Below are 17078 nucleotides of genomic sequence, written 5' to 3'. Positions count from 1 at the left end.
TCAATATTTCTATAAAAAAGTAACATAACCTCTGAAATTTCAGTAATCCGTCAATATCTTTGCAATCCTTAAATATTTTTTTATTTTTTTGAGTCATTTATCTTTAGATTTTCACCAGCTATCATATGACATTAATATTTTTTGCACGAGGTCATTATTCCTCTAAAAAAGTAACATAACCTCCTAAATTTTAGTAATCTGTCACTATGTTTGCAATCCTTATATATTTTATGAAAATTTTAATAAATTTGTAGATTGTCAGTAGTCGTTCGACAATTGTTTCATTACGTAGAAATATTACAAATTATAATCAATCACTTCGAAGTTTGCCAACTGCTTATAGAAAAATGACTCAGACAACAGTCATAATGCTGCACCCGTATTCACGGGGCAAAATTGTTCTCATTAGGGCTGTTTTTTTCCGCTGATGGCGCTTGAGAAAATTTTATTTATATAGATTTCGCATAGAAAAGTTTCACAAACGCCACCATCGGAAAAAAACGCCCTAATGAGAACATCCTCTGAATACGGGTGCTGACACGTTTTTTATCGAAATTGAAAAGTTCGCAAGTACGAGGTGCATCTGCAACAGTTAATGTATCAAATGATACTACTGAAAATTACATCGAATGGCAAGACTTAGAAAATGTATTTAGAAACAGGATGAAGACCAGCGTTATAATTAATTTAAAACATAAAGATGTAAAAGACTTTCTTTTTGATGCTAAAAAAATGTTAATTAGTCAGATAGCTCTTATTTCACAAGATAAAAATGCACCCGAAGTCAATACTGTATTAGCTTTGAACTATGAAATTGAAAAACCATCTGATAATAGTGCGGAAGTTGAAACAAAATATTTTAATGAAGGCAGTTTTGAGGTTTTACAATCATCAGATCTAAGTCAATTATTTAAAAAAAATTTAAATCATTTTATAGAAGATGTTGAGGAAGCTAAATTTAAAGGATCTGGTTGGAAACTGCTTGGAATTCTTCATCTTGAAATCCAAGTAAAGATTACATACCACTGCAAGGTGGTAATTCATCTTTCGTGGCACATACTCATTCAGTTGTAAATGTTAAAAATTCTGATAGTTTTTGTTTCATATGTCAGTTTTGGCATGTTTATACAAGGTGTCGAAAAATGGTGAGCATGTAAGTCATGATGATGATGATGATGATGATGATGATGATGATGATGATGATGATGATGATGATGATGATGATTTTTAAAAAATAAAATTGCATGTTTATTGTTTATTTGATAAATTAAAATGTCAAAGGAAAAGCAGTAGCTAAGAAAAAGATGTAGGTAAGGAATTGAGGTTGAATCATATTTTGAGCAACATTATTTCCTTAAAACATAATTCTTTAGCAACCTTAATTCCTTAGCTACTGCTTTTCCTTGGACATTTTTATTTTTTAAAACTAAAAGTGCATGTATATTATTTATTTAATAAATCAAAATGTCATAGAAAAGCAGTAACTAAGGAAAATATGTAGCGAAGAATTATGATTCAAGGAAATAATGTTGCTTAAAATATAAATTTTTGGCAACCTTAATTCCTTAGCTACATCTTTTCCTTGTAAATTTTTATTTTTTAAAAATAAAATTGCATGTATACTATTTATTTAATAAATTAAAATGTCCAAGGGGAAGCAGTAGCAGGGCTCCCTCTGGATCAACGTCGAATCGAGCGTTCCTCGCATAACGTTTCGACGTCGATCCGAGCTCGATTTTCGACGTCCGTTGGATGTCGACCGTCGAAAATCGACTTAGATTATACATAACTGTATGTAGCTGTATAAAGTTTTATACAGTTTTATAAAAGTATATAAACTTGTAAATGAATATACGAAGATATTTTTACCCAAGGAACGATCGTTTTAAAGGTACACAATTAAATATAACTTTATATACCTTTATAAGGTTATATAGGTATAGCTATATTTAGCAGTATAAATAAGTTTTATACATGTACAGTTAATTAGTCAGATAGCTCTTATTTCACAAGATAAAAATGCACCCGAAGTCAATACTGTATTAGCTTTGAACTATGAAATTGAAAAACCATCTGATAATAGTGCGGAAGTTGAAACAAAATATTTTAATGAAGGCAGTTTTGAGGTTTTACAATCATCAGATCTAAGTCAATTATTTAAAAAAAATTTAAATCATTTTATAGAAGATGTTGAGGAAGCTAAATTTAAAGGATCTGGTTGGAAACTGCTTGGAATTCTTCATCTTGAAATCCAAGTAAAGATTACATACCACTGCAAGGTGGTAATTCATCTTTCGTGGCACATACTCATTCAGTTGTAAATGTTAAAAATTCTGATAGTTTTTGTTTCATATGTCAGTTTTGGCATGTTTATACAAGGTGTCGAAAAATGGTGAGCATGTAAGTCATGATGATGATGATGATGATGATGATGATGATGATGATGATGATGATGATGATGATGATGATGATGATGATGATGATTTTTAAAAAATAAAATTGCATGTTTATTGTTTATTTGATAAATTAAAATGTCAAAGGAAAAGCAGTAGCTAAGAAAAAGATGTAGGTAAGGAATTGAGGTTGAATCATATTTTGAGCAACATTATTTCCTTAAAACATAATTCTTTAGCAATTATATTAACCTCCATAGAACATAATATTTATTAATTAGTGAACCCAAGTTACAAATAATAATATAGAGCGAGTTCTACAGGTTAATTCATTCATAACAAAGATTCTTCATTATTTATTAAAATGTAAGTCACATTACACAATAAATATTATTTTAATAAAAAATTTATCACATATTCTTTCTAATGAAACGTGGTACTTTACAGACATAGTCACTAACCCTTATGACAAGTCTTATGTTCTGTATCATACTAAATTTGATCAACATATATTCGCTGGCTTCTTTAACTGGAATAATGTGTTCTATTCGGATTCCAACAGCATCATGAACAAAAAATGATAGGCTACTATCGAAAAAAAGGTCAATAAGTATAATAAGTATGTAAACAAATAAGAAGGTATAATAATGTAAACGCAACTAAATCAGCTTTTGTTGTGAAAAACTCGATTTTCAAAGTGTTATAAATGTCAAAAAAAAAAAAGTGATATTTTTTTCATTAGCTGAGAAAATTTCACTCAAAAAATAATTATTTTTTAGATTTTCATTCACCGACAAGATACTAAAAAAAAAAACCAAAAAAAAAACAAAAAAAACCAATATCAATGAAATGCCCCATACAATAAGTGCCAAAATAATAGATGGAAAAATAAAAGAAAAAAATACATACGTGTATTTTATCGAGAACTATAATTTGTCAAAATTTCAAGAAGTTCTGAGGAGGTATCACCCAAACCTATGTCTATAATTGGCGTTTTTGCTCATATATATAGGGCATTCCACGTCACTTCGGACAGTCTGAACCCTGACCATCTCTGATTTCGGTCCCAATTTTTTTTTCCGTTGTAAACACTACCAATAGCATTCCTGAATTTTTTCGGATTTTTCTGACCATTTTCAACCCTTAAAAAAAAAAAATACCCCCTTAATATAGAGTAAACTCCAATTTGGACATTATTTCAAATTCTAATTTTTTGAGGGTAAATTATGTGAACCAAAATAAGGATTGTGTCGAAATTTCAGAGTAGGCATCCTATGGGAACCTTGTTAATGTATTCGCGTTTATTCATTTTTGTAGATTTAAGAAACTTTTTTTCGTGTAAATTTAAAAATAGTCAAGGAATGATAAAATTTTCATTGTGATTAAATATTATATAATAGAGGGCACTCATTTATTTTATGTAAGCATTGATCAGAGCCTGCCCTTTTAGCACAAAAAAGTAGTCCGTCTATGAGATTATTTTTTTTCGAGTTACCTCAATTATACACGATTACTTCTTGCATCTCTATTGCATTTATCTATGATTTACTCAAAGAAATTATTTTTACCTGAATTGTTTATATTATATACTTATATTATATACTTATAATTATATATTTTATATTATACTCTATTATATAAAAAATTTAAATTTATTTTGTAACAGGAGGAATGCATTTACCGAAATCTAATGGAGCTCGCCTTGTAGTAGCTACTTGGTGGCTGGTGGTAATGGTACGTTGAAAATCAAATATATTATTTTATCTTTTCTGTCCTTGATGTATACACTGAGAAAAATCGTGTCTTGGTCGGAACTATTAAGAATATTGTTAATTTGGATGCATATTCGAATGCGTGGTTTTAATTGAATCAAGTTTTTACTACAGTACAGTACTAAAAAACAAACTGTAAAATTCTGATTGTCACACTGAGAAAAAAAAATAACAATTTTTACAACTAAAATCAAATAAAAATTACTGTGCTGCGTAGTAAAGGCCGGGTATTTTGTAAGTTTAACATATATTACAATGGGAACAATAATTTTTACCCTTCGTGCCATTTAATTTTGTATTTCGGCTGGACAAAAATTACCATGCCAAGCACAGTAATTTTAACTATACATACACACTAAAAAATATAGTGTCGATAAGTAAAGTTTGATGTATTACCAACAATTTTTATTATTTGAATTAATAAAAATTCCAAATATCTTTTTAAATATTGCTTAAAAAATAAATGAAAGGGAAATTAAATAACGATACTCAAAATAAAATTTTTATTTAATGTATTTTTTTTTATATCCAATTTTTAACAATAAATTCTGTATTTGGTGTTTGTGTTATATAAGTTAACTTATAATTATATATTTTATTCAAATCTAAATTTTTCACGACAAAATTTTTTTATTAACTTCATAATGCTCGGTGTGTTCATTTAAAAATACAGCTAATAATTTTTTTGTTATAAAATAATATTGTGTGGATGTTTCCATTAAAATATTGTTTATAATATAAAAATTGAGACCATCCTCACTGCTATCAAATTCACGATAAACAAATGAAAACTGCACACAAATTATGTTCACACTTCCATTTCACTAGTGATATCTATAAATAATTAGCGAGTAAAAGTACTCAAATTAAGTCGTAGATTTTTCTTAGATAACTGCACTTTTTTATTCACTTGAATTAATTAATATCAATATTATGTATAATTACGGAGGCCGTTAGACCGTTGGACGTACAAATACCTAAATGTGCGTCTCACAATAACAAAAATAACAAAAGCCTGACACGATAATTATCGAACAGCGCCGAAGATTACCGAGGGTTGAATTTTACCATGCTGCAGAGTAATGTTTAGTGTTCAGCACAATAAAAATTATCCAAAGCTCAGTATTTTATTTGAATAAAACTGTAATAATTGTATTAAGCTTATCAATATTTGTTATACCAATAAATACTACCCTGGCATATCCCAATTTTTACTGTGCTGCAAAGTAATTTATATAATCTAAACAATAATTTTTATATATCAGAACATGAAAAAACCCCAAAATCGAGTTTTACCCGACGATTACCCTGCTAGCATAGTAAAAATTGTTATTTTTTTTTCTCAGTGTGCATAAATAGTTGAATCTTAATGTAACACATGTTTTTGTATAAGACAGTCCTTGCCACCTACAGATGATGGAAACTTCGATAACGTATAATCAAATTTTTCTAAAATAGAGAATATTTTTTTAGGTAATCGAAATCTGAAAAGAATAATGAACAGTAATTGTCATCTACGAATAACTGAAACTTATATCACAGAAATAATTTTGATCTGAAATATAGATTTTTTTTTTTAATTTTTAAAATCTCTGTCACATTGTCAGGTAATGTCTTAGGCTCGTGGTAAGTCACAGAAGGATATTAATAACGAGGACATTTCTTTTCCAAGTAATACGCATTATGTTATTATTGGTTTTTCAAATCCCTGTGACAATTTAGTCGTTGTTCCTTTTCTACATTTTAGGAATTTTAACACTTTAAAAGCTCTGTCACACAATATTTCATTTGTATATTTTAGAATTTATCGGATATTTTTTTTTTTTCAATTATTCATATTGGAGAATTTTTTATAGTACAATTTGTAAGATCTAGATGGTGAAATTTTTCTTACACCGAATGTCACTTTTTAAGCGTTATGGATCTATATATTTTTAAATTAGATCATATTGAGTCGAATGTTGTCCCCCACCTACTTAGTGTTCGTTTTCTGAAATGTAAAAGAAAATGTTATATATAATCTTTTCTTTCTATTCATTTCAGTTAATCTATGCACGATAATATAATTGATTTCATAACTTTTGTTAGAATTTACAGAAAAACTTGAAATTGGGCTTAAAAAACGAGGTTTTCAAAATTCTATCACCTCTGAGAGTGTACGTTTAAATTCTATTAGTCTTTGTTCTATCTTTAAAAAAAAAACTACGAAAAAATAAAAAAAATCATATTTTTTATTATTTTATGAAAACTACTATTTATAAAAAAAAAAGTTTTAAGTAAAAATTGTAGAGTTTTACCATACGTGCTTTCTAAACCTTATACAAAGGATATCTATATGACGAGTTAATCAAAAGTTGGAGCTCAGTATAAGACTCAAACAACGCACCTTTTGAAACTCTATCGCCCCTCATAAGGAAGGGCAATATCTATTCAGTCATTTTTTTTTTTTTCTAAAAACTGAATGAAAAAAAAAAAAAAATCAATAAATTTTTGGCGTACGAATAGTATTTTTCGTAAGAAGAAAAAAAAAAATTTGTTTTTCTCTATTTTTTAATTTTTGAAGAAAAAAAAAGAAGTGACTGGATCAGGGACGATTTTTCAGAGACGCTGCTTTGAGGCCAAATCCGAAGTTTTTACGACAATTAGTTCGGAAGTTATGAACGTTCTGTTTTTTTGGGGGGGATAAATATTGATAACTTTTTTAAATATTAATGTTAATGAGTTTTTTCAACGTGAAAAGTTGCGTAATGAAATGGAGAATAAAAAAGGTAAAATGAAAAAATGTAAAAAAAGAGGGAGAAAGAAGTAGAATTTCCATTTGCTTATAAAAATTGTTAATAACTTTTGCTAATTTTTGATTCAAATTTATTATTTTATTTTTTTTAAAAAGATCGGTTTATTTTCAATATTCTGTATAAAAATTATTTATTTCCTTCTAGCAGATCAATAGATATCATTTTTTCAATTAACATTAGCAAAAAATTCATTTATTAATAACAATTAAAATAATCGAAATTTTCAAAAAACAACGAAAACGTATTCTTGTATCCTTAAGAACTATAAAAAAATAGTACTTATTATTGAAATTCCGGGTAAGGCATTTTGAGGGGGGCTTAGTTGTTTTATTTTTGCTCTGAATCAAATAAAATTTATATATCGGCCGAGTGTCGGTTGATTCTTGGATTGCCATGATTATAATGTAAATTCAAGTAAAACAAATTTTCCTCATCTCTAATTATTGCTGCTATGGTTAAGTGAGGAAGGCTCTGGAGTTCCAACTAGAAGGGTACCGTGTTCAAGTCCTGGTGAAGTCAAATATTTATGGTGTAGTCTTCAGTCAAATAATTTATTAATTATATAAATAAAAAAATTTAATTGTTTAAACAATTAAAAATTTTTTTTTTTATAAAATTATTCAATTTTTGGAAGTCTTGGCCTAGTATTGGTAGCCAAGCTTAAATTGGTGTCAATCCCCAAGCCTGGTGCAAGCACTGACCAAGAGTGGTAGCCAAGACTTGGCAACATTTTGCCAGGCTTGGCCCAATGCTTGGCCATGTTGTTTTCTCCTTCACGGGAATCGGAATAAATGATTTTTCGTTTACTCCTATTTTTCTCTCCGATTTCCCTTTAGTAATTTGCCGAGAAAATTGGAGTAAAGTGAAGTAAATCGGCAGAATTCGCAGGAAATCAGAATAAAAAGGAAAAATATCGGAGAAAAATTTTCGCCAGGGTCTCCCGTGAATTTCATCGCGTAGCATCAAGTATTAAAAATTTATTGACATAGTTTTTTATAAATACAGAAAATTATCGGTTCAACCGAGACTCGATTTTTCTCAGTGTAGTTTCATATGTTATTATATTTTAGGTCGTGGTCGCTACATATTCTGGAAGTTTAGTTGCTTTTTTGACATTTCCGAAAATGGAACCAGTTGTTAAAACTATTGATGATCTTCTTGAGCGTCGAGAAGAGCTCACATGGAGCATTCCCAGTATGTCTTGTTCAATTCAATTATATCAAATTCATTTTTAACTGTTCTTTATTTCTATTTAAATTATGATCACTTTATTTTAACAGAGGATAGTTTACTTGATGACTATATTAAAAACAGCAATCAAGTCAATGGTATTGACTATAAAAACCTTCTCCCCGAATATGATGCTCATGGTCAAAAACATGATACAGTTAGTTACTTATTAAGCATTAATAAAATCAAGAAAGGCAAGCATGTCGTCATTGATTGGTTGAGTTCTTTACGAATATCAATAAAAAACAATTATCGATCATCTGGACATTGTGATTTTTCACTTGGAACTGATGTTCTACTTCTTCAAGAACCAATATTCATGCTTGTTCCAGCAGGAAGCCCTTATCTTGACATCATAAATATTCAGTTAGACTTTTTTTTCGTTGTTAACTAAGCAAAAAAAAAAAAACATAAGTGACGCTAGATTAACAATTGTTGATTATTGTTAGGTTGCAAAGAATGCTGGAGGCTGGTCTCACAAACAAATGGATTAATGATAGAATGCCAACTAAAGATCAGTGTTGGTTGAACGCAAAAAATAGTAATTCTGCTGCTGCGAATCGAAAAGTCAATCTTCAAGATATGCAAGGAATTTTTTTCGTTTTATTTTTTGGATATATTACAGCAGTTTTGTTTCTCTGTTTTGAACATTATATATATAGCAGAAAAATTGCTAAAGAACGACTTCTAATCCTTCCTTTTGTTCTGTGAAATAATTTTAATAACTTTAAACTCTTTTATGAATTTCAATAGCACATTTTTCCTATAGAATCACAATTAAACACAATCAATAAAATCGTATCTTAATTATAGTCTAAAATATACTAAACTGCATAGAATGTCAGTTCAAATATATCAAAAAGAAAGTGTAAAAGATATAATTAAACCTCTTGCAAGCATTATACGAAACAACATGGTTCAGTTGGGTAACTAATTGACTCCCACCTCCTTATTCTGTCTTAAATCAATTTTTCCCTATGCTCGTTTATGTCTCAATGGTTCGCTTTGCTTTTACGTACTAGATAAACGAAAGGATCTGTCAGTTTGTATTTTATGCTAGTTGAAAGCGTTAATGAAGCACTGCAAAATATTCAATGTTCAGTTATTTCTCATAAATAAAAGAAAATATTATTATTTCTTAATAATATGATTTGGTTACGTTTGATTGGCGTTTTGAGTAAGTTAAAAAAATAATTGAGATTAATATAAAATTGACATTGAGAAAGAATTGATACCTAGAAAAAATATATGTGTTATTTGTACAACTGAAAAAGCTTTTTAAAAATTATTATTCTTTAGTTACTTTGGAAAGCAGAGTTTACGGATATCAAAAAAACGACTATTTGAAACAACGCAATGTAAATGTTGATCAACCAGTCGATACCATGACTGATGTTATAAATAATTTAGGTGTAAAATTATTGAACTGTTATTCACATCATTCAGGAAATGTGGCATTTTCACCAGCACTTTTAACATTTGTTCTGGTTGCTGTTTACGAAGGTACTGCTGGTCGTACATCACAGCAAATAAGTCATGTTTTAAAACTTCCCCGTGATCGACATATTACAAGAATAGGTCTTCGTGATATTCATCGACGTCTTCGGGTGAGTCTATTCATTAAAGCTTGAATTAATCTTTTTCATAAATATCTTTTCGTTGTGTTATGTTACAAATTCCGTAGTACTCATGAGAAAATATGTTAGGAAAATTATACAAAATTGATTTTATAAAAAAATTTAGAATTTAGAAAAATTAATGATACTACTTCTCTAACTACCTTTAATCGACTGCTTTAATCATATTTTTGTTGTCAATTCTCACACAAATATATAATAAGAGTTGTTAGTAGAAGAAATTAGAAAAGTAATATTTATTTATTTTCGATTTTCTTAGAAAATATTCGTGGCTTCATAAAAACACGATTGCTTGTCACCTGAAAGTTCTTGGTTTGATCCTGATTTAATCATTTATTTTTGGTTTATTTCTTTATCGAAAATTTATAAAATTTTGACAAATTCTTATAGAATCAAGTAGAAAGTGAAATGTACAAAATTAGCTTACACATTATTATAAAAATTTTATATCAACTTTGTGAAAAGTTTTAAATAAAATTAGAAATTTACAAATTTTCCATATAAATTTTATGAACGCTTAAGCAAAATTTTCATATATATATAATTTTCACTAAAATTTCTTAATTGATTTGCCAATTTTTCACAAAACTTTTAAGAAAATCGATTGTACATAAATTTTATAAAGATTTTATAAAGTAGACGTGGTTATTTAGAATTTGTTTTTGAACATACGATTTCTGACTCATGATTGTTAAAAAAAATAAACTTAGAGGGAATGCGAATTAAATAAATTATGAAAACGATAACTGCAGTTTTTTAATTCAAAGTTATCTTAGTTGTTCAACGAAACGTTTAATTTAGTTTTACGAGTTAAGTTTTTCTAAGAATGTCGTTTCTAAAATAAATTACTCAGCACTTTCTATGTCTAGATTTTATTGATTTTCGTTGATAAATATTGTCGTTATTTGCAAAATTGTTCTCATTTAAAAAATGTTTTATACGTACTAAAAATTAACTTACAAATTTTTGATATTGAATTCACCGATTTACTTATTAAATCGCTAAAAAAATATCAAATAAGAAACGTAAAGATTCAGTACTCAAAATTAATTTGTTTCATTCATCGGGTTGCTTTATTGCTATTTAATTCTGTTGTAATAATTTTCTGTTCTTTTTTAATTATATATTGTTACCAATTAAATGTACTTTGGACTTTCTATTCAAAGAGCTATCTTAACGCTGACACCTTTCTCGCTGGTCTCACATTAAACCAGGATAATGTTCAGTTAAGGCCAGAGTACGAAGATATTTTAAGATTTTATGGATTCAACGTTGATACTGTGGTTAATAACAACACAATGAATTCAACAGATCAATCCACCATGACATTAAATACCAACAGTTCAACAACAAATATGACAAACGCCCTGGTGTTATCAAATGTTGATATAACAAATAGTTCATCAGCTAATAACACAGTTGTTCCAACTCCGTCAATAAATTTGATAGCGTCCGATATTACAATTGATAACTCTACAAATTCATCATCTGTTCAGATAAATCAAACATTGAATCAGACAAAAAACAGGATGCCACCGACTGTAACAGATTTGACTGGAATGCCAGCTGTTAACATCATGGACATGATGGCTGTTGAATCTTCACCAGACAATATGACTTCTAATCAACATTCATTGACTTCTGATGAAGCTGATCAATTTGTTACAATAGATATGGTTCCAACAGTTTCTAGTGCTATTGATATTGGCACTAAACCCTCTGTTATTAACAGCAGTTCTAGAAAAAAAAGACTTGCACGTAGTCAGCGATCTTTCGACACCATTCCAGGTAATAAAATATTCTTCATAATCAAATTTCCATTTAAATTTTCATTTAAAATCAACAACATTCACTTTTAGTGATCGCCTCGATTACTTCGAAAAAAGGTAAAATTTACCTTTTAAAGCGTTAAAGTTCTTTTTACATTTTTCATTAGTAAAGTTTGTGTTACTCTTCAAGTATGTGAGAATTACCAATTTTTGATGTTAAAAATGCAGTATGTATAATCAAGATCAATACATGAAATTTTCAATTTTTTTTTTTTGTCAGACTTCTGCGACCGACCCCTATTGATCCCCTATACCCTAAACGCTACATTATTCGAAGAAATACGAATATCATGCTGTAACCGACTTAGCCAAGTTGACAAAGGTAGATTTTTATTCTCCATGAATTGTCTCTATGCTACGGGCTTGCTTATAATTTTTTTATTGTTATAAATTGAAATAATTGTGGCAAATGGCTTAGTAGATAATAAAGATGACAACGCAATTTATTGAGTTTCATCATTTTGTTAGACATTTGCCAGTAGGATTTTAATTTATTATGGTAAATACAACTAAGGAAAGGATAAAAATAAATAAATTGTGTTGTAAACTGAATAAATTCCTCAGCCACTTACCACATATATTTTAATTCATTTTGGCAAATAGCGCTAAAGAGTAAATGGAGGTTGGTAATTGATTTATTTAGACATTTATTTATTTAACAAATAAAAGACATTGAATTTATTTTTATTTGTTGAATAAATAAAATACCGAGGACAAGTAGTAGCTAAGGAAAAGATGGAGCTAAGAAATTGATGTAGCTTATACCATTTAATTTCTTTGACTATATATCAATTCCTTAGCTACATCTTTTCTTTAGCTACTGCTTGTCCTTAGACATTTTAATTTATGAAAATAAATTACATGTATTTTATTTGTTAAATAAATAAATGACTAAGGACAAGCAATAGCTAAGAAAGAGATGAAAATCACATTCCTGGTAGAAATTCGTTAGCGCTACCCGACTTTACTATATGCTTACACAAGTTAAGGCAGTATGTCAAAATATTGAAAAAAAATTCCCTCTCACAGATTTTGATCAAAGAAGGCTCATTTTTTAAGTGAAATAAAGATCTATTTTATCAAATTTTTGTAATTTTCTACCACGATTTGACCGAGATAATTAGGGTCAAAGTTGACAACAATTTAACACTTTAACACACAAGCATAGGAAGTATCGGCACGTTTTCACTTTTATTGAAAAAACGCTCTCACAGAAAACTTTTATTTTACTACAGCTTATACTTCTTTTAATAACAAAAATAATTTTAAAAAAATCATCGATTTCTACCACGAAGTTTAAAAGTTATTAATTATTTAAGACGAAAATTTAGGGTCAAAAACAGTCAAAAAGTACCAGGCGAAGCATTGAAAATCGGCTGAAGTAGTATTAGTGTGTGTAAATACGAGGCGCCTTCACTCATACTTCTAAAGACGCGTCAGTAAAGTATACAAATTTTAGACATTAGAGGGCACTTATTATTTTTTTATGCTATGGTTATAAGGGTGCCTCTTTGAACCCAAAGAATTATCCTACCTTGGGATTTACATACTGCCTTAAATGGGGGCAACTCGTCGGGCTGACTGAATTTATCTACCAGAGGTTCTTTTAATTTATATGACCTTTTATTACTTTAGCATTGAACTGATCAATACTTAATTCATTACAATAGAGAACATTTGGTTTGAAAATCATCATAATGATTGGAAGTACCCACCATTCAATCAAAATGTTACAGTCTCTGATTCAACTGATCAAGGAACAACTGAACTCAACTTTCAAGTCAATGGCATCGCAGCGTCCATTATATCAACAGCATATTATACAGCAATTTTGCCTTTTGCACATATCCATGCTATTCATTCCTTCGCTGTTGAATTCCCTCTAGACGTTAGTACTTTATTTATAAATATACGAATGAATTTAATTATAATTGTTTATACACTGTAAAAATTTTTTGTTGGAATTAAGACAAAAAATTTTGTAAAATAGAACTTTTTGTCTAGGAAAAAAAAACTTTTGAAAGATGTAAAAAATAGTTTGGTTGGAGAAAAAAATATGTCATAAGGTGAATGTCCCTGTTGTGGAACGCTAAGGGATTACCATCACCAATCAAAAACGCAGATACAGCTTTGAAATTTTTTAAGTAGATTAATGAAATAATAACACATACGCTCAAATTTTTTGATAATTTTCTTGTAGCTAATTAGTTCGTAATTAATTACTAAAGTAGGCTACTTTTTTGGAGGTTATACATAGGTTCTTATGGAAAGTCCGGTTTAGTTTTTAGAAACCTGGTTAGCCATTTTATGGAAAACGCAGATAGCTTTATCAAAAACTGAAAATAGATAGAGGAAACAATAAGGAAACTTCTGATATAAAAATTAATAGGGCTTTGAGACTTTTTTATTTTACAATAAATAAAAATAAATGTTTGTCTTTGTCTAAATACTTAAGTGGAAGTGAGAAACAAGATATTCTCTTTCTTTTTCATCTAGTTCGCACTCATAGAAATATTATGTTTCTAAATGCCATCCGCAAGAGGCCTCTAGATATGCGTGGGTAACACCTTAACAAACTGATCTCGTGTTTTATTCGTTTTTAAAAATTCCTGTCAGTAAATTTCCAAACTTTTTTTTTCCCTTAGCTACTATAGAATATAATTAACATATGTTAATTTTTTTTTCATTAAATAATAATTAAAAACACATAAATTCATTTGTTTTAAATAATTCATTTATGTCCCTGTTGTGGAACGCCAACTTTTCACTTGTCCCAAATGTTGACATCTCAAAGACCCAGTTATGGACCGGCAAAAGTAAAATAGTATTAGTATCAAATATTTTTTATGCATACCAATACATACAAAGAAAATTGAAAACAACTAAATATTTTAGGTTAAACACATAATTATTGACACCTGGACAAGGCTGAATTTGTGTCCCAGTTATTGGACTATTCATTAATACATACTAATATATATTTAAAAAAAAAACTAATTATTTAAAAGAATAAAGCATAATTTTATTTATAATATAAAACTAATTAAATAATTTTTCTCCACTTGCATATTAAAACATTCAACTCAATAACGTTGTACTCTCTCTACCTATTACACTAAGGATTGCCACAAAATTCCGCAAAATTATGCTTGGAAGCGAGAACCAATTTTTATAAAAATAATTAAAATGTTTATAATAATAAAATGTTATTGATTTTGACTCTGAGTGTTGAAGAATTAATTAAATTATCGATAATGAGTATTGCAAAAACGATTTGTTGAGTAGAGAATAAGTTATTAATTTTTTTACATGGGAAAAAAGAGAAATCACGAACAATAGGTACAGTGTCCACAACAGGGACATTCACCTTATTGGAAAAAAAAAAAAAATCTCGATTATTTATCTTTCACGTTCAATCTGAGTATTATAAACATCAAATAAAGTAAAAAAAAGATTCATTTTCAACCACTCATATACAATTGAAACAATTGAAAATTTTGTGACCGTCAAATGACCATTTGTAACGCCGTCTGTGACGCGGGCAACATCGTACCATTTTCATGACCCAACTTTTGTGACCAAATTTATGACGACTTATCGACTGACCGTCAGTTTTACATCTAGTATGCCATCTATTGATTTTTTTCGTATTTTCATATCTTATGAATTACCCTTACTAATGTCTAACCCGTTATGGACCGTTATTAAACGGCCGTCTCGAGGTTGGAATGTGCGCAAAAAAAACCGAAAACAAACCCTTTTTGAACCTAAAAATAACCAAATCAGAACTAACCGTTGGTTGACGATTGATAAACCTTGTTCAAACCACTGAAATATAATAAAACTGGAAGCCAAACTTCAAACCTCATACTAACCTGATTCCAAGTTACGAGAGTGATTGGGTCCTATCGTTAGGAAAATCTCAAAGTAACCGGAATCCAACCAAAGTTATTGAACGGTTAAATAACGGTTACAGCAAACTGGCCTTTAGTTCACAAAACCTCAGAATAACCGTCATATAACGTGGTTAGAGACAGTTGTTTTTGCGCACATTGCAACCGTCAGGTAACAGTTATCCAACCACGAAGTAATCTAATAAAAACTTAACCCTAAAATAACCTGATTCCAACCCACGAAACGGGTTGGGTGGTACCGTTAGGGTATTGATAAATAATTATGTGTAATTAATAATTATCAATTAAAATTAATAAATATTTAATATTATTAACTAAATTTATCTAATTATTTATCACACACAGCAGTCTAACCAATAATCACCATATTGGTAACAAATATTTATTGTTCAATTGAATAAATTTCTATTTAATATAAAAAAAAAAAAAAAACAATAATAAATGCTAAACATTTAACATAAAATATTAAATTTAACCATTTAATAATTGAATAGCATTCAATTATTAAATATCAATTTAATAAATTTGCAATTTATATAAAAAAATAAAAACAATATTAAATGTTGGACATTTAACGAAAAATATATATATTTGATAATATGCATTTATTTAAGGAATTTTTTATCTAGTTTTTTTAAAAAACAAATTTTGTGACGAAAAAATGACGAAATATTTTGTGACGGTCTCTTTTACAACTATTTTGAAGATTTAAAACAAAACCAATTGTGACGGAAAAAATGTGACGAAATATTTTGTCACGGTCTTTTTTACAATTATTTTGAAGATTTTAAAAAAATACCAATTGTGACGGAGACAATGTGACGAAAACAATGACGAAAAAAAAATGACGGTCTCAGAAGGTCACAAACGGTATTTTTTTTTGTGACGTGACACAAAAAAAAAAATGACTGTCATTTACGTCACTAGTTCTCAGTCATTATGAGGCATTTTCACTCATAAAATAATCCATTGAGCATTACTGAGCATTAAAATTTAATGCTCAGTCATATTTTTATTCGGACTTAAAAAACATTTTGCTTTCGAAATGTAAAATTTACTAAGTCCGAATGAAAAAGTGACTGAGTATGGCTAAGCATTGAAATGTAATACTCAGTCATTAATTTCAATACTCAGTCATTTTAAGGCTTGAAAAAAATGAGTGAGTATTCAAAATAATGACTGAAGCGTTTTTTTCGATGCTGGCCGATTTTTTTCAGAGTCATAAGTAGTCATAAATTTGGCGTAGAGAATGACTCGTTTTAACGTACAACGCTAGTAAACTTAATGAAATGAGAACGTTATGCAATTTTCAGATTAGATAAATGAAATATTAACGCATCTTAATGTGCCCTCAGAATTATAGGTATTGGTATTCGTTTTTTTTATATTACGGAGGCTAGGAGCCATAGGCTCAGCCGCAGTCTTGAATTCATCGGCGGAAAAAAAAAAACGCTCATAACTTACGAACTAAGTAACCGAGGGACTTCGTACTAGGCTCAAAAGAAGCG

At 28.8% G+C, this 17078-nt stretch overlaps 2 protein-coding genes across 3 annotated transcripts in view; both read left to right on the top strand.

Moving 5' to 3' along the window:
• The window catches only part of LOC122856607 (ionotropic receptor 93a), a 32551-nt gene extending 23650 nt beyond the window's left edge, over window positions 1-8901 (top strand). The window contains exons 11-14 of the mRNA XM_044158359.1: window positions 4060-4127; window positions 8031-8154; window positions 8241-8556; window positions 8640-8901. Coding sequence (XP_044014294.1) covers window positions 4060-4127; window positions 8031-8154; window positions 8241-8556; window positions 8640-8901 — 770 coding nt within the window. The remainder of the gene's footprint in view (window positions 1-4059; window positions 4128-8030; window positions 8155-8240; window positions 8557-8639) is intronic.
• Window positions 8902-9251: 350 nt separating this feature from the next.
• LOC122848947 overlaps window positions 9252-17078 on the top strand; it is a 33623-nt gene continuing 25796 nt past the window's right edge. Inside the window, exons 1-4 of one of the 2 annotated variants that reach the window (XM_044147431.1) lie at window positions 9252-9367; window positions 9490-9797; window positions 10994-11615; window positions 13393-13544. In XM_044147431.1, the coding sequence (XP_044003366.1) occupies window positions 9337-9367; window positions 9490-9797; window positions 10994-11615; window positions 13393-13544 (1113 nt within the window). In that variant the 5' untranslated portion in view covers window positions 9252-9336. Of the gene's footprint in view, window positions 9368-9489; window positions 9798-10993; window positions 11616-13326; window positions 13545-17078 lie in introns of both variants that reach the window. The other variant, XM_044147420.1, reaches the window with a different exon arrangement.

This window comes from Aphidius gifuensis, linkage group LG1, assembly GCF_014905175.1.
Source record: "Aphidius gifuensis isolate YNYX2018 linkage group LG1, ASM1490517v1, whole genome shotgun sequence".
In the NCBI taxonomy this organism is placed as follows: Eukaryota; Metazoa; Arthropoda; class Insecta; order Hymenoptera; family Braconidae; genus Aphidius; species Aphidius gifuensis.
This window is presented reverse-complemented; position numbering and strand designations above follow the sequence as displayed.